We start from the raw sequence: 17836 nt of genomic DNA on the forward strand, positions 1-17836 counted from the left end.
GGTGTGTGTGTGTGGGGTGTGTGTGTGTGTGGGGGGGGTGTGTGGGGGGTGTGTGTGTGTGTGTGTGGGGTGTGTGTGTGGGGTGTGTGTGTGGAGTGTGTGTGGGGTGTGTGTGTGTGTGTGTGTGTGTGGGGTGTGTGTGTGTGTGGGGTGTGTGGAATGAACTGCTAGAGGAAGTGACAGATGCAGGTACAGTTACAACATTTAAAAGAGATCTGAATGGATACAGGAATAAGGAAGTTTAGAGGGATATGGGTCAGGACAGGCAGATGGGGCTAGTTCAGTTTGGGGAACCTGGTCAGCATGGACGCATTGGACCGAAGGGTCTCAGTCCGTGCTGCGCGACTTATAAGTTGAGGATTTTATTGCTGAGGGAGAGCTTTTCGAGGGAGGAACTGAGTGCAGAAGTGAGGAAATTGTGGTCAACCAGTTTAGAAAGCGCCTGTCCCGCTCCCAGTGGGCGGACTGAGTCCAGTTCTGGAACCTGCAATTTAGCGAGGGTGCCTCGGCCGCAAAGAGGGGGATTTACCCCAACCAGAGGCAGGAACAAGGGGCTCGGGGATTGTGCAGATGCTGCTTCTAGCAACAGGGAAAGCGAAGGAGATGGCACTGGATGATCAAGGAGATGAAGGGAAACTGTTCCCATGGGCAGGAGCGTTAGCAGTAGATTGGAAGCAACGTCTAGAGGGCGAGATTGCAGCTGAGGAGACTTTAATCGCAGCGAGTTGTTGTGATGTAGAACGTCTGGCCTACAAAGGGGCAGTGGAAGCAGATTCAGTAGGAATTTTCAGCAGTGGGGAAGTGGGATACACACTTGCGATGAGAGAGGTTGTAAGGGTTTGGCCGATGTACATTGAGAGTGGTAGTGATTGGTATCTCTGCTGGAGAATGATGGGTTGAATGGCCTCTCTCTGTGCCAGACCATTTTCTGCTTCTCTGATTTCGCAGAGTGTTTGGGGATAGTCTAGAGGGAGTTTTACTCTGTATCTAACCCCGTGCTGTCCCTGTCCTGGGGAGTGTTTGATGGGGGACAGTGTAGAGGGAGCTTTACTCTGTATCTAACCCCGTGCTGTCCCTGTCCTGGGGAGTGTTTGATGGGGGGACAGTGTAGAGGGAGTTTTACTCTGTATCTAACCCTGTGCTGTCCCTGTCCTGGGGAGTGTTTGATGGGGGACAGTGTCGAGGGAGCTTTACTCTGTATCTAACCCCGTGCTGTCCCTGTCCTGGGGAGTGTTTGATGGGGGGACAGTGTAGAGGGAGCTTTACTCTGTATCTAACCCCGTGCTGTCCCTGTCCTGGGGAGTGTTTGATGGGGGGACAGTGTAGAGAGAGCTTTACTCTGTATCTAACCCCGTGCTGTCCCTGTCCTGGGGAGTGTTTGATGGGGGGACAGTGTAGAGGGAGTTTTACTCTGTATCTAACCCCGTGCTGTCCCTGTCCTGGGGAGTGTTTGATGGGGGACAGTGTAGAGGGAGCTTTACTCTGTATCTAACCCCGTGCTGTCCCTGTCCTGGGGAGTGTTTGATGGGGGGACAGTGTAGAGGGAGCTTTACTCTGTACCTAACCCTGTGCTGTCCCAGTCCTGGGAACGTTTGATGGGGGACAGTGTAGAGAGAGCTTTACTCTGTATCTAACCCCGTGCTGTCCCTGTCCTGGGGAGTGTTTGATGGGGGACAGTGTAGAGGGAGCTTTACTCTGTAACTAACCCCGTGATGTCCCTGGCCTGGGAGTGTTTGATGTGGGACAGTGTAGAGGGAGCTTTACCCTGTGTCTAACGCCCATGATGCCCCTGGCCTGGGAGTGTTTGACATGGGACAGTGTAGAGGGAGATTTACCCTGTGTCTAACGCCCATGCTGCCCCTGGCCTGGGAGTATTTGATGTGGGACAGTGTAGAGGGAGCTTTACCCTGTGTCTAACGCCCATGCTGCCCCTGGCCTGGGAGTGTTTGACGTGGGACAGTGTAGAGGGAGCTTTACCCTGTGTCTAACGCCCATGCTGCCCCTGGCCTGGGAGTGTTTGACGGGGGACAGTGTAGAGGGAGCTTTACCCTGTGTCTAACGCCCATGTTGCCCCTGGCCTGGGAGTGTTTGACAGGGGACAGTGTAGAGGGAGCTTTACCCTGTGTCTAACGCAGAGCAGAGCAGATCCGATGGGTTGACTGGCCTAACTTTGCCCCAATATCTTTATGACACGTTCTGGCTTCTCAATTTCCATTTCAGTCTGAGTTTGCTTAAAAAAAAGGTCAGTCAATTTGCTTTCTCAGTTTTCCATTTTTTGGTTTGTCAATTAGGGTCCCATTTCTTAAAAAAAAGGTAGAAAAAACTAAAGATAATCACACCAGATGTGTGGGATTTATTTAAAACCCACACTATTTCCCCCACCTCTACAAGGTGATCTCCTGATTCTTAACAGGCCCTGAAATTCCTTTGACTATTTATTTGCAATTTATTAATTTATAAAAATAAAATTTTAGGTTTCCTACTATGTTGGCCTCTGTCCTTCCCTATCGTTCTCTCTTCTGTATTTTAGCATTTCCCATATTGGGTTTCCTCTCTACCATGTTATTCAGTCGCCATAAAATCCCTGTTTATCCTCTAACCTTCCAGGGGATTCCAGCCTTGACTGCCCTTCCTCCCACTCCCTCGGGGATGTGCCTCTGAACGTGACACCCCCTCCCCTTTGAGCCCTCCCACTGTTGAGTTTCTTGCTCTGCTACCATCGTTTAATTCCAATTCACCAGCTTCAGATCCTTTGTGCTGAAGGTTCGGTCTCCTCTATCTGAGCACGATTATATCTTCGAGGAGAAAGTGAGGACTGCAGATGCTGGCGTATCAGAGCTGAAAATGTGTTGCTGGAAAAGCGCAGCAGGTCAGGCAGCATCCAAGGAGCAGGAGAATCGACGTTTCGGGCATGAGCCCTTCTTCAGGAATGAGGAAACTGTGCCAAGCAGGCTAAGATAAAAGGTAGGGGGGGAGGGGCTTTGGGAATGCGATAGGTGGAAGGAGGTTAAGGTGAGGGTAATAGACCAGAGAGGGGGTGGGGGCGGAGAGGTCAGGAAGAAGATTGCAGGTTAGGAAGGTGGTGCTGAGTTCGAGGGTTGGGACTGAGACAAGGTGGGGGGAGGGGAAATGAGGAAACTGGAGAAATCTGAGTTCATCCCTTGTGGTTGGAGGGTTCCTAGGCGGAAGATGAGGCGCTCTTCCTGCAGCCGTCGTGTTGCTATGGTCTGGCGATGGAGGCCTCCCCCTAGTCCCTCCTCCCTACCTTTTATCTTAGCCTGCTGGACACACTTTCCTCATTCCTGAAGAAGGGCTTATGCCCGAAACGTCGATTCTCCTGTTCCTTGGATGCTGCCTGACCTGCTGCGCTTTTCCAGCAACACATTTTCAGCCATGATTATATCTTGTCCTGTTATGATCACTATTCCCCTAAAGCTCTGACCCTGCACTCGTCCCACTGATCCACATCCAGCGCATCTCCCTTCCTCAGTCACCTGGAAGCACACCAACTGACGCACTGAGCAAACTCAGAGAGTTCCTTGGAATTCCTCCCCTGCGTGTATGGACTGGGCTGCCAGACCAGAGGAAGTGGTGGAGGCTGGTACAATGACAACATTTGGGAGAAAGTGAGGGCTGCAGATGCTGGAGATCAGAGCTTAAAAATGTGTTGCTGGAAAAGCGCAGCAGGTCAGGCAGCATCCAGGGAGCAGGAGAAGCGACGTTTCGGGCATAAGCCCTTCTTCAGGAATGAGCTGAAGAAGGGCTTATGCCCGAAACGTCACTTCTCCTGCTCCTTGGATGCTGCCTGACCTGCTGCGCTTTTCCAGCAACACATTTTTAAACAATGACAACATTTAAAAGGCATCTGGATGGGGACATGAGTAAGAAGGGGTGAAAAGGATATGGGCCAAGTGCTGGCAAATGGGACTGGATTAGTTTAGGATATCTGGTCGGCGCGGATGAGTTGGACCGCGGAGTCTGTTTCCATGCTGTACATCCCTATGACTCTGCCCTTTGCCCTGAGACTATCTCAGTCTAAAACTGGAATGATTGATGGTCCCCCATTATCGTGATTCTGTAGATTTTTGCTTCACTTGCAGAATTGTTCCTGTATCTCCTTCGCACTGTTGTATGTTTAATGGCATAATAGTTCCATGTTGTTCCTTAATTCTAAGTTAATACATTTTGTCTTTGACTCATCACATAGATCATCCTTCTCCAGCACTACAATGCTCTCTTCGATCAATGCTGTCACGAAAGTGTTTTGTTTTTATCCTCCTTTATCTTTCCTGAGCACCTTGTGCTCTTGCATTGTTATGTTCTCAATCCTCCTTGTCTTCAGATACAGGTCTCTGCTGTTATAGCTGAACTGCAGTCACAGGAGGTCATTTGTGCTTGAGCTGACTGAACCCAATTTACCCCACTCTGCACACTTGTCTATTTACCCTGTCCGTGCCCCCTCATGATTATATAAACCTCTGTAGGGTCACCCCTCAGCCTCCGACACTCCAGGGAAAACAGCCCCAGCCTGTTCAGCCTCTCCCTGTAGCTCAAACCCTCCAAACACCCTTGTAAGGTTCTTCCGAACCCTTTTAAGTTTCACCACATCCTGCTGACCAGAATATTACGCAATATTCCTAACCCAATGTCCTGTACATCACTCGGTGACTTGGCCCCCACAGCTTTCTGCGGCAATAGATTCCACCGATTGGCCACCATCCGGCTGAAGAGGTTGCCTGAAATCTGCCCTCCTTATCCTGTCCGGCCTACATGTGACTCCAGACCCACAGCGAAAGGGTTGACTATTTAACTTGCCTGTGGGGAAATTAGGGAGATTCACGTGCCGAGAATGCTTTTTTTTAGAAAATGTACGATATCACAGAAAGTGCTTCCATCTGTGATCACTGTTGCTCGCGTGGGAAAGCCAACAGGCAAATTTTTCAGAACAGCAGGCTCCAACAAACAGCAAGCGATTTCTACTTTTAAATTAAAGTTTTCAGTGCCTTTTGGCTGAGAGATGACTATCAATCCATAAGGGAGGACACCCTTACTGTTCTTCAACAGTGTGGGCCAGGATCCCATCACTGCAGATGGACAAGGTCATCACAGGAAGGATGTTCCTGATAACCTGGGGAGGCTAGAACCAGGGGGTCACAGTCTAAGGATTACTGGGTAGGCCATTTAGGACTTGGTTGAGGAGAAATGTTTTCACCCAGAGAGTACGGGGTGGTGGGGTGAAGTTGGAGGTGTTGGTGGGGCGGGTTGTTTGGAGGTGTTGGGGGGGGTGTTTGGAGGTGTCTGGGTGTGAGGAGGTGTTGGGGTGTTTGGAGGTGTTGGGGTGTTTGGAGGTGTTGGGGTGTTTGGAGGCGTTGGGGGGTGTTTGGAGGCATTGGGGGTGTTTGGAGGCGTTGGGGGTGTTTGGAGGCGTTGGGGTGTTTGGAGGTGTTGGGGTGTTTGGAGGCGTTGGGGGGTGTTTGGAGGCGTTGGGGGTGTTTGGAGGTGTCGGGGTGTTTGGAGGTGTCGGGGTGTGAGGAGGTGTTGGGATGTTAGGAGGCATTGGGGGGTGTTTGGAGGTGTTGGGGGTGTTTGGAGGTGTCGGGGTGTTTGGAGGTGTTGGGGGTGTTTGGAGGTGTTGGGGGTGTTTGGAGGTGTTGGGGGTGTTTGGAGGTGTCGGGGTGTGAGGAGGTGTTGGGATGTTAGGAGGCATTGGGGGGTGTTTGGAGGTGTTGGGGGTGTTTGGAGGTGTCGGGGTGTTTGGAGGTGTTGGGGGTGTTTGGAGGTGTCGGGGTGTGAGGAGGTGTTGGGATGTTAGGAGGCATTGGGGGGTGTTTGGAGGTGTTGGGGGTGTTTGGAGGTGTCGGGGTGTTTGGAGGTGTTGGGGGTGTTTGGAGGTGTTGGGGGTGTTTGGAGGTGTTGGGGGTGTTTGGAGGTGTTGGGGGTGTTTGGAGGTGTGGGGGGTGTTTGGAGGCGTTGGGGGTGTTTGGAGGTGTAGGGGTGTTTGGAGGTGTCGGGGTGTGAGGAGGCATTGGGGGGTGTTTGGAGGTGTTGGGGGTGTTTGGAGGTGTCGGGGTGTTTGGAGGTGTTGGGGGTGTTTGGAGGTGTTGGGGGTGTTTGGAGGTGTTGGGGGTGTTTGGAGGTGTTGGGGGTGTTTGGAGGTGTTGGGGGTGTTTGGAGGTGTCGGGGTGTTTGGAGGTGTTGGGGGTGTTTGGAGGTGTAGGGGGTGTTTGGAGGTGTTGGGGGTGTTTGGAGGTGTTGGGGGTGTTTGGAGGTGTCGGGGTGTTTGGAGGTGTTGGGGGTGTTTGGAGGTGTTGGGGGTGTTTGGAGGTGTCGGGGTGTTTGGAGGTGTTGGGGGTGTTTGGAGGTGTTGGGGGTGTTTGGAGGTGTTGGGAGTGTTTGGAGGTGTTGGGGGTGTTTGGAGGTGTCGGGGTGTTTGGAGGTGTTGGGGGTGTTTGGAGGTGTTGGGGTGTTAGGAGGCATTGGGGGGTGTTTGGAGGCATGGGGGGTGTTTGGAGGCATTGGGGGGTGTTTGGAGATGTTGGGGTGTTAGGAGCCATTGGGGGTGTTTGGAGGCATGGGGGGGTGTTTGGAGATATCGGGGGGTTTGGAGGTGTTGGGGGGGTGTTTGGAGATATTGGGGGGTTTGGAGATTGGGGGTGGGGGGAAGCCTGTGGAATCATCTGTTTTGGCTGAGGCTGAAACATTGACTGTTTACAAGGAGCTAAAGGGATCAAAGAGGGTGGGGAAAGCCGATAGGTTGGACGATCAGCCACGATCAGATTGAATGGTGCAGCAGGGTTGAGGGGCCGAATGGCCCGCTCCTCGTCCGATTCTCAATGCCCCCCTGCGATCGAGGGCCCCTCCCGCAGGCCAGTACCCTCTCGGGAGTGACCTCAAGGCGAGAGTGTTGCCAGGAGGCAGGCTAGTGAAGCGGCCTTGAAACCCCGGGAGTGGAACTGCCACAGGAGAAGAACGGGGCTCAGAATGGTTTCTCGGCTAAACTGGCACAAGGGGATGGCAAGTCCAGTGTTCCCCATGTCAGCAGTCACTGGGCATGTCCTTGGCACACTAGGCTGTGAGGCCCTGTGGCACACTAGGCTGTGAGGCCCTGTCGCACACTAGGCTGTGAGGCCCTGTCGCACACTAGGCTGTGAGGCCCTGTCGCACACTAGGCTGTGAGGCCCTGTGGCACACTAGGCTGTGAGGCCCTGTGGCACACTAGGCTGTGAGGCCCTGTCGCACACTAGGCTGTGAGGCCCTGTGGCACACTAGGCTGTGAGGCCCTGTCGCACACTAGGCTGTGAGGCCCTGTGGCACACTAGGCTGTGAGGCCCTGTCGCACACTAGGCTGTGAGGCCCTGTCGCACACTAGGCTGTGAGGCCCTGTGGCACACTAGGCTGTGAGGCCCTGTCGCACACTAGGCTGTGAGGCCCTGTCGCACACTAGGCTGTGAGGCCCTGTCGCACACTAGGCTGTGAGGCCCTGTGGCACACTAGGCTGTGAGGCCCTGTCGCACACTAGGCTGTGAGGCCATGTGGCACACTAGGCCCTGTGGCACACTAGGCTGTGAGGCCCTGTGGCACACTAGGCTGTGAGGCCCTGTGGCACACTAGGCCCTGCTCTGCCAGCCTTCAGGACCTTTGCGTTCAAGCGCGCGAATCCTTGCATGACTAATTCCTGGAAGTGAATGATTAAATTAATGGGGTGTGATTCGTTTTCTGTGCTTTGCAAATAAAAAAAGAAGAAATCACAGGCTTGTGAGTGATCCTCATCGTCAGTGAAAGGGAGGGAACATTTCCGGGCTGGTTTATTTTTGACGAGGGTGAGGAAGTTTTCCGGGACTGGCAATGTGAGTCATTGAGTAGCAAGTGTGGCTTTGGTTGGAGGTGGGTGAATGCGATTAACTAAGGATATAAGGCTCCTGGCCCAGTGATGGATCGGAGATTTCTCTGGCTGTCGTGGTCTTTTGGGTCAGTAACGAAGCCCCAAGCCTCTAAGGGTTCTGCTGTGCTCAGTTTGGGGGATGGGGGAGGTGTGGGTGGAGGGGCAAATTCTCGCTTCCCGGTCAAGAGAAATACAACGGCCCCATAATTTCAGCCCCTGCCCCTGAGGAGCTCCACTGCGGGCGATTCCTCACCCCCCCACCCCCACCCCCACCCCCACCCCCACAAAACCTGGCGCCACGGAGAGGTTGTCCGACAGCCGGGCCCTCCCTACCTACCCCACCCTCGAGGTACCAGGGGCTTAAAGCCGGCTCCTCCGGGTGGGGCTTGTCGCTCGTAGGCCCGAAGCCTGACTCCCTAAAGCCCGGGACTCCGACCGGGTCGGGGACCCCAGCCCAGGGACACTGTTAGGGACATCCTCAATGCGTCCCTGAGATGGTCAAACCGCTTCCCCTCCCCACCCACTGCCCAAATGTAACCCAAACCAGCTTGTGGTGGCCCCTGGCTCAAAACTGACCGAAATGGTGAAGGGCGGTCTCTGAAGACTCCAAACGCCTCGCGAGACTTCATCAGGCGCGTGCTAGTGGGGGATGTCGAGGGAGTGCACAAACCTCCAGACAGCTACCCAAACACATCTGGATAGGGACATGAATAGGAAGGGTTTAGAGGGATATGGGCCAAGTCCTGGCAGATGGGACTAGATTGGGTTGGGATATCTGGTTGGCATGGACGGGTTGGACCGAAGGGTCTGTTTCCGTGCTGTACATCTCTATGACTCTATGACATGGTGTGAGTACTTATCTTTGAACCACACATTTCCTGTAGCCAGGTCTCTGTATGGGCTCCAATATCATATTCACTTGTTAGCTTCCCATGTAAAGGAGAAACCAATTGCACGGATATGGGGAAAGAGGGTGGGATTGATTGGATTACATAATGTAAGAGTCCGCATACGATTGATGGGTAGAGTGGCCTCCCTTTAGTTCTGTGCTTTACTTTGCTTCTCTCTTTCAGTCCTTTGGTCACCTCTCCAATGTTTCACACTGGCACCAACTCTCCCTTCCCAAAGTCTTTAAACACTCCCCTCCACACAAGTTTCATGTGAGAGCATTGGCTCGAGATTTCTGGTGATCTGTCCATCTTAAATGGGTCCCTCCATCCCTGAAGCACATTGTTCATCTTTCGAGGCCCTGAGTCCTGTTGTTGAAGACCAACTTTCACAGTCCTTCAGCCCTCTGTCTGAAGCTCATCCTGCCTGTCCCTACAGGCTTCCAAGCCAAGTCCATTATCAAAGGCCCTGAACTCTCCATCACACACCATCCCAACAGAGCAGCTAGCACCTACATCAAAGACCATCCCTCGAAAGCCCTAACTGGTCCATCAAAGGCCATCCCTCTGGACCCCTCCCTCCCCCGTCAAAGGCCATCCCTCTGGACCCCTCCCTCCCCGGTCAAAGACCATCCCCCTGGACCCCTCCCTCCCCGGTCAAAGACCATCCCTCTGGACCCCTCCCTCCCCCGTCAAAGACCATCCCTCTGGACCCCTCCCTCCCCCGTCAAAGGCCATCCCTCCGGACCCCGCATTCCCGCATCAAAGACCATCCCTCTGGACTCCTCCCTCCCCCGTCAAAGACCATCCCTCTGGACTCCTCCCTCCCCCGTCAAAGACCATCTCTCCGGACCCCTCATTCCCCCGTCAAAGACCATCCCTCTGGACCCCTTTCCTCCCCCATCAAAGGCCATCCCTCTGGACCCCTCCCTCCCCCGTCAAAGACCATCTCTCCGGACCCCTCCCTCCCCCATCAAAGACCATCCCTCTGGACCCCTCCCTCCCCTGTCAAAGACCATCCCTCTGGACTCCTCCCTCCCCCGTCAAAGACCATCTCTCCGGACCCCTCATTCCCCCGTCAAAGACCATCCCTCTGGACCCCTTTCCTCCCCCATCAAAGGCCATCCCTCTGGACCCCTCCCTCCCCCGTCAAAGACCATCTCTCCGGACCCCTCCCTCCCCCATCAAAGACCATCCCTCTGGACCCCTCCCTCCCCTGTCAAAGACCATCCCTCTGGACTCCGCATTCCCCAATCAAAGACCATCCCTCCGGACCCCGCATTCCCCAATCAAAGACCATCCCTCTGGACCCCTCCCTCCCCTGTCAAAGACCATCCCTCCAGACTCTGCATTCCCCAATTAAAGACCATTCCTCTGGACCCCTCCCTCCCCTGTCAAAGGCCATCCCTCCGGACCCCTCCCTCCCCCGTCAAAGACCATTCCTCTGGACCTCTCATTGCCCCATCAAAGACCATCTCTTCGGACCCCGCATTCCCACGTCAAAGACCATCCCACCAGCCTCCAACCACTTCCTTTGCAGTCTATCACTGTAGACCACCAACTCAGAGGGCCAGCGTGATGGGGGAAGTGGCCTCTTACTATACTTCAACAAATCTAGAATTCAATAACTCCCTCTCTTTCTTGATTTTTTTCCCCCCCCCCAACGTCGAGAGCAGAGCTGGACCTTTTGTTTCAGCAGAAATCCCCAGCTCCCTGTCATCTATCTGGCTGAGGTGGCACCGAATGGTTAGTTCTGCAGGACGCATCGAGGGACCTGACCCTCGGGTGGAAGGGAGAGAGGAAGGGGGAGTATTAATGAGGACGGACGCAGTGATGATTTTTGGGTCGGTCCTGCTCAATGCCTGTCCCCATTTCAAACCAAAGTTGCACATCAGCAAGGGTGAAAAGGGCACGTCAGCTGATTGAAGGATTGGCGTGGGGGTGGATTTCTGCCAGCTCTGCCCATGCTCATTCACCCATGCCACCCCAGGAATGCAAGAAGTGACAAAGGCAGTCAGTGAAAGACACCAGCCTCTATTCTCTTCTCTCCAAGAGCCACGGCCGCAGGAATAGGAGGGAGAGAAGTGTCAAATTTGTTATGCATTGACTGGGCATGGTTAGTGAATCATTCATTAATTCAGGAGCCTGAGAAAAGCAGTGCAGGAACCTTTTAAAAAGAACACATGCGCATACACAAACAAACACACAACAGCAAGGAGAGACTTTTACACTGACACCTTCAGATATGAAATGAGGGCACGGGTCTCCAGGCAAAATCCATCCCGTGGATTAATCTGAGCTAACAGCCTGATGGTTAAACTCTGGGATCATTAGAGGCACAGATCACATAGTGAGCAGGGGAATGTTGGTTGCATTAGCATGCTGACTGGGACAGGTCAGATCTACTGCGATTGTGGACAATGGGAATGGGTTTGACTCCATTGGGAGTGAATGGAAAAGAGTTTGGATCTGTTAGGGTGTGCGTAATGGGAGTAGATGGAAAATTGGTGTTGAATTCACCCACTCACCCCAATGCATTCACTCTCAATTCCATTGGAGTTCCATTTCACCCCTTCCCATTCATCCCCATTGTACACAGTCCCATTGGATTAACCCCTTCCCATTCACTCCCATTATACACAATCCCAATGGACCCAAACCCCTTCCCATTTACCCCCATTGTACACAGTCACATTGGATCAACCCCTTTCCCATTCCCTCCCATTGTGCACAATCCCAATAATCAACACCCTTCCCATTCACCCCCCTCCCCCCCCCCCCCCCCCCCCCCATTGTGCACAATCTTATTGGATCAAACCTTTTCCCATTCACTCCCAATGGACACAATCCGAAAGGATTATACCCCTTCCCATTCCCTCCCGTTGTACACAATCCCAATGGATGAGACCTTATTTTTGTTCAGTTTTAAGATTTACTATTTGTTGTGGTGGGGATTGAGTCACCGAGTCTTAGGTGCAGGAGTCTTTCACATCTGCCCCAGCTCTATAAATGAGCATGATCACCTCAGGTCATTCTGCTGCCTTGGCCCCCATACCCTTACAGATTGAATGATTATTTAAAAGAAGCAATGCCATTCATGAAGCCTCAAGTGAACCTGCCTCTACCTTAAATTCCAGGCAGTGCATTCTGCACCCTAACTACTCGCTGGGTGAGAAAGCTACTTCTCATAACATCCTTGTTCCTTTTGCAAAGTACTTCAAACCTTGTGCAAGCAGGAATAGTTTGTTCGTACCTGCTGACTCCAGCATCCTCGCGATTTTGACAACTTATATTAGATCATCTCTTTGCTATATCCCCATCACTGAGATTTCTCATCCCTGAAACTGTTCTTGTAAATCGCTTCTTGCACTCTCCAATGCATTCACAGCTTTCCTACAATGTGGTGTCCACATTTGGATATGGTATTCAAGCTGAGGTGGAACAAGGTGGCTTGTACAGGTTCAACATCCATTGCACTTGGGTACAATGTCCCTCTTCATAAAGCTGAGGACACTGTGTGCTGCTTCATCTGCTCTGTCTACCTATCCTGCCACTTTCAATAGTCTGTGACATATGCCCCTAGCTCCCTCTGCTCCTGTCCCCCTTTGTTTGATATTGCCTTCCAATGTTCTTCCGACCAAACTCCATCACCTCACATTTCTCTGCATTGAGCTTCATCTGCCACCTATCTGTCCGCTCCACCGACTTGTCAATGTCCTGGAGTTCTACACTGTCCTCCTCATGGTTTACAATTGTTCAAAGTTCTGCAGCGTCCACAAACTTTTGAAGTTGTCCCCTGCGCACCAAAATCCAGGTCGGTAATCTGTATCGGGAAAAGCAGGGGTCCCAATAGTAACGATGAGCCTCAGGAGCGTTCTGATGCTTGAACGGTGAGGCCCACTCACCAAGTGGTGAGTGCTCTCAGGGAGGTATCGGTGGGGGGGGTTTTCTGCTGCCGTTTATTTCTCCCAGCCTTGCCCCCGTCAGTGACCTCTCTTGAACCCAGGCCCTGACTGCAGTTTGTGGTGGGCAGGTGCAGATGTCCCTGGCTGAAACCAAACATCGACATGAGAGCATGGTGCAAGTCCGTTCCTGTGTCAGAGACCCTGAGCACAGCAGTGAACAGCCACAGTACTTAGACACGGGGTCCTTGAGGGGCTCGGAACGCACTGGTTGGAACCTGCATGGTCACAGTCTAGAATCGAAGCATTTCCGTGAAGTCTCAAGACCACAGCCCAATATGTCTGCCTGTGGGTCACAAGCTGTTGTCTCTCTGTTACAGATCATTGCTTTCGATGAACTGAGGACGGATTTTAAGAACCCCATTGACCAGTGTAATCCCATTCGGGCAGTAAGTATCGAATCCTTGATTATTGAGTTCCATCTATCAAAATACGAAAGGGTTTCATCCAATCCCATTCTGTACAATTGTAATAATTTAGAAAAGGGTGGAATAATTGGGGTTTTGACCAACAGGAGTGAATGGAAAGGGTTTTGGGTTTATTGGGATTGTGTATAATTGGAATGAATGGGAAAGGGTATAGTTCCATTGGGGATTGTGTACATTGGGAGTGAATGGGAAGGGATTTGGGTCCATTGGGATTGTGTACAATGGAAGTGAATGGGAAGGGGTTTGGGTCCATTGGGGATTGAGTACAGTGGGAGTGAATGGGAAGGGGTTTGGGTCCATTGGGATTGCGTACAATGGAAGTGAATGGGAAGGGGTTTGGGTCCGTTGGGGATTGAGTACAGTGGGAGTGAATGGGAAGGGGTTTGGATCCATTGCGATTGTGTACAATGGGAGTGAATGGGAAGGGGTTTGGGTCCATTGGGGTTGTGTACAATGGAAGTGAATGGGAAGGGGTTTGGGTCCATGGGGACTGTGTACAATGGGAGTAAATGGGAAGGGGTTTGGATCCATGGGGACTGTGTACAATGGGAGTAAATGGGAAGGGGTTTGGGTCCGTTGGGGTTATGTACAATGGAAGTGAATGGGAAGGGGTTTGGGTCCATTGGGATTGTGTACAATGGGAGTGAATGGGAAGGGGTTTGGGTCCGTTGGGGATTGAGTACAATGGGAGTGAATGGGAAGGGGTTTGGGTCCATCGGGACTGTGTACAATGGGAGTGAATGGGAAGGGGTTGGGGTCCGTTTGGGTTATGTACAATGGGAGTGAATGGGAAGGGGTTTGGGTCCATTGGGATTGTGTACAATGGGAGTGAATGGGAAGGGGCTTGGGGTCCGTTGGGGATTGTGTACAATGGGAGTGAATGGGAAGGGTTTGGGTCCATTGGGATTGTGTACAATGGGAGGGAACGGGAAGGGGTTTGGGTCCGTTGGAGATTGAGTACAATGGGAGTGAATGGGAAGGGATTTGGGTCCATTGGGATTGTGTACAATGGGAGTGAATGGGAAGGGGTTTGGGTCCGTTGGAGATTGAGTACAGTGGGAGTGAATGGGAAGGGTTTGGGTCCATAAGTATCATGAGCGATGGGAGTGAATGGGAAGGGTTTTGTGTCCATTGGGATTGTCTACAATGGGAGTGAATGGGAAGGGGTTTGGGTCCATTCGGATTGTGTATAACAGGAGTGGAACAGAAAGCCCTGCATGGAGCAGTTGGGCTGAATGGCCTGATCCTGTCCCGCACATGACCTGCTGTCCATTCCAGTGTTGGGTTACTGGGATTTTGAGAGTACACCCATGCCCGTACGCAGGACATTGCCACCAGGAGAAGCTGTGACTTTCCTCACCCCCCCCCCCCCCCCCCTTCTCACGTCCTTTCCAGTCTCACGCTGAAATGATGGCGACAGAGCACTGGCTCAGAAAGTGGTCTACCATACCCACCAGCGGGGCACTTTGCAGGGGATCTGTCATCATCAAAACCCATCTCTCTTGCAAACGAAACAATGAGTGCAGCACGAGAAGACTGTCTGACTTCCTGACAGTGTGTCAGATTCACAACTCCCTCACTTCTGGCAGCTCCATTAAGAGGACAGCTTTCTTTCTGCTCGTATTTCCTTTCATGTGGCTGGTGCCACTTTCAGCTTCAGGCACCTTCCTTACCCCCTCCCCCACTCATGCAGTCAAAAGTGCAATGCCCACCCCACTTGGCAAAGACATTCGCGAGCTCAGAGCAGCGTCTGCTCAGTGTGAATGAGTGCAGGACTGTTGGACTAACTTCTGTCACCTGCTGTTTCCCACACCCTGGCTAATTCCTCATCTCTCCTCCCACCCCCCTCAGCCCCATCTCCAGTCACGCACACACACAAGCACACTCTTGCTCACTCACCAGTAAACAAGGCAGGGGCAAGCATAGAATCCCTACAGTGTGGAATCAGAGCCATTCGGCCCATCCATTCCAGATTGACCTCCACAATCTCCCCAGTGAGCATCCCAACCAGATTCAATACCCACCCCATGCCCCATTCCCCTTATCCTGCATTTCCATGGCCATTCCACCCAAACCTGCACATCCCTGGGCACTATGGGACAATTTAGCACGGCCAATCCACTCTAACCTGCACATCCCTGGGCACTATGGGACAATTTAGCATGGCCAATCCACCCTAACCTGCACATCCCTGGGCACTGTGGAACAATTTAGCATGGCCAATCCACCCTAACCTGCACATCTTTGGATTGTGGGAGGAAACCGGAGCACCTGGGGGAAACCCCACACAGAGACGGTGGAAGTGGGGGGGGAGAATTGCAAACTCCACACAGACAGTTGCCCAAGGCTGGAATTGAATCTGGGTCCCTGGTGCTGGGAGACAGCAGTGCTAACTGTTGAGCCACCGTGGTAATACCGCTGGACTAGTAATCCAGGTTAATATTCTGGGATGTTAGGTTTAAATCTGGCCAGGGCAAACAGTGAAACCAGAACTGAATATTCCTCTGGGATAAAGAGTTAGTTTGATGTGTCCCTGTTAATCGCCGTAAAAGCCCATCTGGTTCACTCATTACCTTTCTGGAAGGAAATCTGCTGTCCTTCCCTGGGCCTACACATGACTTCAAACTCCATGGCAACGTGGGTGACTCTCAACTGCCTCTCCCCCTCCCCGGCCCTGGGTAATTCGGGGTGGGGCAAGAAATGCTGGGCCCCGGCCAGTGATGATGACATCTTGCAAATGAATTTTTAAAAATATATGTAAGTAGGACTGAAACGAGGCAGAATTTATTCTCTGAGGACAGACGATCTGTGGAATTCTGTACTGTGGAGGCTGGTTCGTTCAGGGCTGAGATGGAGAGTTTCATTTCAATCAGTAGGGGTTGTGGTGGGGGGGAGGGAGGACAGGAAAGTGGAGTCGGGGATGGAGGGGCAGCCTGACCAGGCCGAAAAGCCTACTTCTCCACCTTCTTATTAGAAAGCTGGAGGAACGATAGTCTGAATGGCTGGGGTAAGGCAAATGTATTGGGAGGACAGAGGAGTTCGACAGAACGGCCTTTGTCCATGCTGTAAATTTAGCAATTTTAAAAAAACACACACACACACACGCCTGCTCTTCTTTGATCAGACACTGGTGGCCTTATTAACCTATGGTTTCTCCTGACGATTTTAGAATCCATAATCTTGTTCCATCCTCACGTTGAGATTTTTTATTTCCTGAGGAGTTTCTCCATCACTGTTTGGACTAAAATCGCAACACCTCGTGCTTAGCTCAGCGTTGCCATGGGGATTGGCTTCCTGGGGAATTTGGAATCTGTTGGTTAGGAGCGTGTCAGAAGACAGGGGTGCGACTGTTGTCAGACTGGCCATCCTCTGTGTTTTTAAGCAGACATCTGTCTCCGTGTTTGCAGAAACTTCAGCGCGCGGTTACCTCGGGGGGTTGCAAGACACAGAGCCAGGGGTTGGGGCTGAGAGGGGCAGTGGTAGGTGATACGCAGGATGTCAGTACACAGTCTCGGGCCTCGCTCAGCCAAGACCGAGAGCCGGGAACAGCAGCAGGTACAAAAGAAAAAGCTGCCGGACTCTCAGTGCGCGGAATCAGCTCCTGATTTCAGAGTTGCCTCCAGCCCCCCTCTCGTCGAGGTGGCACGATTAGCTTGACCTCCTGTGAGAGAGACAGAGAGAGAGAGAGAGAGAGGGGCAGCCATTTATCAGGTACCACTTGGCTGGAGAGGGATGGGGGGAGGTTTGACAGGATGATAGGGCAGGGACAGCATTGTGATCCCGTCGTCCTGGGCAAGTCAGAGAGTCATACAGCACAGAAACAGACCTTTTCGGTCCAACCAGTCCATGCCGGTCATAATCCCAATCTAAACTAGTCCCACCTGCCTGCTCCTGGCCCATATCCCTCCAAACCCTTTCCTACTCATTTCTTTATCCAAATGCCTTTTAAATGTTGTAACCGTGCCCATGTCCACCCCATCCTCAGGAAGTTCATTCCATAATTTCTGTAAAACAACTTTTTTCCCCCCATGTCTTTCTTTTAAATGTTTCTCCTCTCACCTTGAAAATATATCCTCTAAGCTTTGAAATCCCCTATCCTGACACCTCCCATTAATCCTATCTGTACCCCTCATGACTTTATAAACACCTATAAGGTCACCCCTCAACTTCCTACACTCCAGTGGGGAAAAGTCCCAATAGACAATAGGTGCAGGAGTAGGCCATTCAGCCCTTCGAGCCTGCACCACCATTCAATATGATCATGGCTGATCATCCTTAATCAGTACCATGTTCCTGCCTTATCTCCATAACCCTTGATTCCACTATCCTTGAGAGCTCTATCCAACTCTTTCTTAAATGAATCCAGAGACTGGGCCTCCACTGCCCTCTGGGGCAGACCATTCCACACAGCCACCACTCTCTGGGTGAAGACATTTCTCCTCATCTCTGTCCTAAATGGTCTACCCCGTATTTTAAAGATGTGACCCAGCTTCTCCTTAAACTCAAACCCTCCATTCCTGGTAACCTCCTGGTAAATTTCTCTAGCTTAATAATATCCTTCGTCTAACTGAGCAGATAAGTGAAGCCTGGTAGAATGGACCTTGAGCTTTATTTTCTTTTTTGCTATTTGAGCTGGTCAGTCAGTCACGGAAGAGGCTGCCGATGTACTTTTGTTAA

General features: G+C 52.1%; 1 protein-coding gene across 1 annotated transcript in view; it reads left to right on the forward strand.

Moving 5' to 3' along the window:
• Positions 1-17836, forward strand: part of cnih2 (cornichon family AMPA receptor auxiliary protein 2) — a 262300-nt gene that overhangs the window by 73427 nt on the left and 171037 nt on the right. The window contains exon 2 of the mRNA XM_087983841.1: positions 13052-13120. Coding sequence (XP_087839967.1) covers positions 13052-13120 — 69 coding nt within the window. The remainder of the gene's footprint in view (positions 1-13051; positions 13121-17836) is intronic.

Source organism: Chiloscyllium plagiosum, unplaced genomic scaffold, assembly GCF_037043375.1.
Source record: "Chiloscyllium plagiosum isolate Xiang-an unplaced genomic scaffold, Cpla_swu_hap1 HiC_scaffold_46, whole genome shotgun sequence".
In the NCBI taxonomy this organism is placed as follows: Eukaryota; Metazoa; Chordata; class Chondrichthyes; order Orectolobiformes; family Hemiscylliidae; genus Chiloscyllium; species Chiloscyllium plagiosum.